Source organism: Megalobrama amblycephala, linkage group LG1 (assembly GCF_018812025.1).
Source record: "Megalobrama amblycephala isolate DHTTF-2021 linkage group LG1, ASM1881202v1, whole genome shotgun sequence".
In the NCBI taxonomy this organism is placed as follows: domain Eukaryota; kingdom Metazoa; phylum Chordata; class Actinopteri; order Cypriniformes; family Xenocyprididae; genus Megalobrama; species Megalobrama amblycephala.
Window position 1 is genome coordinate 26,074,697 of NC_063044.1, and position 5,309 is coordinate 26,080,005.

The 5,309-nt window shown below is 35.7% G+C and overlaps 1 protein-coding gene across 1 annotated transcript; it reads right to left on the reverse strand.

Moving 5' to 3' along the window:
• Positions 1-3,365: 3,365 nt before the first annotated feature.
• Positions 3,366-4,496, reverse strand: LOC125249645 (SEC14-like protein 1). The gene is made up of 3 exons (XM_048161977.1): positions 4,107-4,496; positions 3,814-3,992; positions 3,366-3,583 (listed from the first exon to the last, which is right to left on the reverse strand). Exons 1-3 carry the CDS (start codon positions 4,479-4,481, stop codon positions 3,478-3,480), a joined length of 660 nt encoding a protein of 219 aa, XP_048017934.1. The 5' UTR covers positions 4,482-4,496; the 3' UTR covers positions 3,366-3,477.
• Positions 4,497-5,309: the final 813 nt, after the last annotated feature.

Below are 5,309 nucleotides of genomic sequence, written 5' to 3' on the forward strand. Positions count from 1 at the left end.
TTGAACACACTGGACTCGTCCTTCATCAGAGGGTTTATAGCGCTGATGAAGATCATCTTTGGGACAGTTATCTTCACTGCGGGTCTGATGGAGCTGCTCAGTCCTAAACACTGACATTATCAGATCAGATGTTATCATAATCAGATGTTTCTCAGGCTTTTTTTTTTTGTTATATTGAATTAAGAAAAAACATTTCTAATTTAATCGAGTCATTAGATGTTGGAAAAGACGTTACAGAGTACTGCTGGAGAAAAGAAGTATTTATATAAAAATACACTTCAGACGCAAAACCTTGTAGTTAAAATCATGATCCTCACGTGTATGAATTTGTTTGATTACATTTGTTTTGACTCTTTCAGCACATAATATATAATGTTATAATTTTAACCATGTTTAATGTTTTTTGTTGTTGTTAAAACAAACATCTGTCTGCAAGACCTCAATGATATTGATATCATTAGATATTTTGTATTATCGGTTTCAAACTTAATACATTTATAAACGTTGTATAATTGTTCTTGTCATAACTTTACAAAATGAATAAAATCATGAACACAGACCCCATACTTTCAGTGATTCATGTGTTCTGTAAGATACTAAAAGAAGAAATGAAAGAGTTGAGATGTTTCAGTGAGTGAATCCTCACAACCTTAGAAATGATAAAACCTCATTATCAGAGGAACAAAAATGAAAATTCTGCTGTTATTTACTCTCCATCATATCGTTCCAAACTTTTGAAAATCTGTTCATCCAAAACTCTGATGCACACTTTATATCCCTTTAACTGCCCGCTCGACCAGATGGTTGAGCACATTTTGAGTCACTATTATTTCATTGAGAGGAGTACCTAATTTAACTCAAGCTGATTGAGCCATTTCTACCATCTGGTTGAGGTATGTTATGCCAAAAAAATCCACAAGATGTCAGAGTTTCAATCAACAGCACTTGTTAAAACACTTCCTCAAACATGGATGCCAGAAACAAAGAAATCACCATGGAAATCACTCCTGCCATGTGAACTGTTCTTGGTGAAATTTTGCAAGGTAAGCAAAATTTTTAGACATATTACACTGTAAGAGCCCTAACGTTACAAAATTATGTTACTTGGTGACATGAAAAAACTGAATGTTGAATGTTTTTAATAATTTTTCAAAAACATTCTCAACCAAACGGTTGATTTGTCACCTAAAGGTAAATGCAGAAAAGCGGAGGTAATCTTTTCAGATCATCAATTTCTGCAGTCAGAATGGACTATTTGCTGAGAAATATAAACTTCTGATCATTCTTAGCTATGAATATGACAGCTATTGTTATTTCTTCATGAATATGCTGAGATAATTTCTTAAATATGTATTTTTTTTGCCACTTTTGCATATTTTTTGAAGTAAATATAATGAATTCATTGAATTAATGTGTGAAAATCATAATTATCAAAGGCAATTACTACTTAAATGACAAATGCTGGTACTAACATTACTAAAATTGTAAGAGATTGTTATTTATGTGTTTGTTGTTGCTTTTTTTTTTTTTTTACAATTACTAGATGGATGTCAACAGTTTCTATGGTACAAGAACGTGCACTCTTCAGCCCCTTGCCCCAGAAAACCCCCCAGATTCTGATGCTGAGCTCAGTGATGTTGATGACCCAATAGAGGATCCAAATTATCACCCTGTCTGAGAAGAGAAATGTTCATATGTCTAAAAAAATAGAAAAATCCTGCACTACCACACTTGATGGCGTCATAAAAAGCCTAAAATGGCGAATCATAAAAGCCTAAAATGCCATTATATTACTATCTTTTGCTATTTTGTTTATAGTTTTTGAATGCAGAAAGAATGTTATGTCTTTAGGTTTGTTACTTTTAGTTATTTGTGTTATTTATTTTAGTTTATTGTTAAAAAAAACAAGAAAACATAATTTCCTGGGTTAAAATGAAAATCTGAAATATTTTATGGAATATTTCAGTTAATAAACAAGATTCAATATATAAAACTATTTTATTTTGATTATGTTTTAAAATAATTTAGTATTATAGTTCATATTTTCTGATTTTCATACTATGTGTATGCATTTCATTATTTTACCTTTAAGTGCCATATCAACCATTTGGTAGAGGCCGATATTTTCAAAATTATGGGATGTGTTGAAAAAAAACACAGTGAGTGTGGTAACTAGTGACATAATGAGATAAAAAATGCAAACAAAAAATTTTTCAAATGACTTTTTCTTGGTGGGGCAGTTAAAGGGATATTAGTCTTTTTTCTTTCATTACATAAATAAGTACAATGTATTTATTGTGTTCATATTGTATTAAAAACACTTCTGCTGCTGTTTGTTAGTTAGCAGGGAGGAGGAGAAGATCTATTCACAACAATAACTTATTAAATAAACACAAAGAAAATCCAAACAGGAAAAAGCAACACAAACATACATGTAAAGACAACTGAAACAGGGGGATTTATACACTGTCTGGATAACAAGGATCAGGTGTGTCTAAATTCCCATGGAAACAAGCAAGAGTAACTATAGAAACAGAGACAAACAGGAACAAACCACAGGAAGTGATTAAAGAGAACAATGAGGACAAAAAATACTTCAAAATAAAAGTCCCAGAACACAAAACACAAGGGAAATCGTGACACTATTGATGTGGGATACGGGTGAGGTTAGGGACAGGTTTAGTGGGATTGGGTAAGGTTAAGGGTCAGCACTGTACTTATAGATGTAATTATTGCAGAAATGTATTACAGCTATGATTGTATGTTTTTTTTTTTTAAATACAATGTAAAAACATAAATTGTATGAAATGATTAAATGATAGTGCATAATAGTTTACACGCAAAAAAGAATGACTTCTGACGCTTCAAAACATTCATAAAGAGATTGTAAAATAAATCCTTATGAATTAATCCAAGTCTTCTGAAGAGACACTATCATTATTTATTTATTTTTTACCATGACACATTCTCCTTCATATAGCAGTATCTGAGCTTCTTTATTCACAGATATATTATTTCTTTTATTTGTGGATATATTGTTAACTGGATGAATGACGGAAGTAAGCAGTTTCCCAGGAAATCTGTCCTGGCAACTCAAAAATATAAATAATACAAAAATAATTATTAAAGACTTACCATAGTGATTCAGGGTAAACAAAAACAGTTGGAAGATGAATCCATGATTCACTTATTTAAATTCTGAACAAAAAAAGCTACAGTGTCTTTATGCATCACATTAAAAAAGTCACTCAATAAGACAACCAAGGTAAATGACATTTACAAATTTATTTGTAACAATGTACAGAAAACTTGCTTATAATTTACAGAAAGCCTATGCGATAAACTGAAAAAGATCAGCACTCATCCAGGCGTTAGTTGTGGTTTAATGTGAGCCTCTATCAACACTGTGTTCATGATCATTCATCATGTCCAGAAATGATCATGCAGAGCTGAAGTCTTTCCAGCTGGATGAAGATGTCATCTTGAAACGGTTGAGCCGGTGTGTGACTGGTTGGAGGAGGTTGTGGCGGCGCTGAGCAGAGAGAAACCGCTGTGACTCGACTCCAGGCTGCTCATGGAGCCCCTGATGGAAACACAAACACACACACCTTTAAACACATCATTTGGTTTTTCAGATGATGTTTTAATGTTTTGAAACGATATGTATTGTGAAAAGTGCTATACAAATAAATGTGAATTGAATTGAATTCATGTAGGAACAACATCCAGATGGTGTGCTTTTTTTTTTTTTAGTTTATCACGATTCATTCACATTTTTATGCTAAGCACTTTTCAATATGTAAATATCCAGACCTGAAGTCAGTGGACTGCAGCACCTCTGTGAAATACATGACTTTGCACTTGTGTGAGGAGACCTGCAGAGAGGCCAGAACATCGTCTACACGTGGCCGACTGGAGGAAGTGCATGTTGGAGTGCTGTAAAGACGCCACTGCAGGATGTAGAATCCAGGCCAGCGAGTCACATGAGAGCCCTGATGGGAAACGTGGATCAAAGAAAGAGAATGAACATAGAAAGAAGTTTGTCTCTCCTTCTGATCAACATATTTTGTAGTCATGCGAAATGAGGCTTCATGTGATTCCCCCACCTGAACACTCTCTCCCTCTCGGCAGGTAAGGGCCGTCTCCACCATGCTGTAGTCTTGTCCCAGCATCCACGATCGCTCAATGAGCTGGACGTTGTTGCCGGCGGGGCAGGCGAGGTTGTGTGCGCTCAGACCGTCTCTTTTAGCTGGCTGAGGAGCTCTTCTGGAGTGGTAGATGTTGAAGATCACGTCGCCTATACACACGTCAAAGTCCCACGTGATGACGGACGATACGTCTGTAATCTCTATCAGCACCTGAAAATAAACAAAGGGATTTATCTTCAGTTCATAATGTGTAACATACAGCGCTGACCACCATTTTGAACTGAACTGAGAATCTGGGATCTGAATAGGTGCAGCAAACAGGATACAGAACATTTACATAAGGAGGCTATGTCATGTCGTGTTGCATGCTGGGGCGGCGCCACCATTCTGGGAGGATTGCCCTCTCCTAGTGTAAATATCGATTCCTGCCTGTTTATTGGCCCTACCTGGACAAACTAAATCTCAATGTCAAGTAACAGTATTTCGACAAATTAAAGACTAATGACATAGATTCATATGAGTTCTTGGAGATCCATATGAGTTCTCTGAAGGCTTGGGTTATCATCAGCTCCACTGGTGAAGTTTCCTCAGCTGATTGTACATGCATAGCAGGTGTTGCAGAGACATGCACTCATGCTGGACCCCTGCTATTTAAAGTAACTGTCCGGTGTAGGGAAATGAGGACTGTTACAGACAATACTGCATACTGGATCTTAGTGAGTAATGTGAACTAAGTACCTTCTGAGGTAGGCCACAAGATTATTATATTATACTTCTGCTGCTGTGACATGAAAATCACTAAGTTGTCTTCTGAATGCTGAGACAGGCCTGGTTTGAGGACTTGTGCCAGGAAGCTCACTACACCATCACTAACACATTCACATTTAACACAACTCTGCGTGGATCTTTATGAAACAGGTAGCAATTCTGCTATACTGAGTGTGCTGCCACACTATTGTGAGGAGTTCAAAAGATCTGTCACACATTTGAAATCCTTTCGCTGACTACATTACACCAGGTTTGATGGATGTGATTTTTCAACTTTGGATAAAAAAATAAATAAAAACGCTGATTTTTGTAGAACAACAGGCTAAACATATTGGAAAGACTACACGCACATGGCAGAAATCTTCATTTTGGTTTGCTGCTTGAGCAGAATCA

Coding starts and splice junctions, on each gene's coding strand:
- LOC125249645 (XM_048161977.1), bottom strand. CDS start 4,481: ATGTTCTGTATCCTGTTTGCTGCACCTATTCAGATCCCAGATTCTCAG. Junction 3,993..4,106: donor GAGAGGGAGAGAGTGTTCAG/GTGGGGGAATCA, acceptor GTTTCCCATCAG/GGCTCTCATGTGACTCGCTG. Junction 3,584..3,813: donor CTGCAGTCCACTGACTTCAG/GTCTGGATATTT, acceptor TGTTTCCATCAG/GGGCTCCATGAGCAGCCTGG.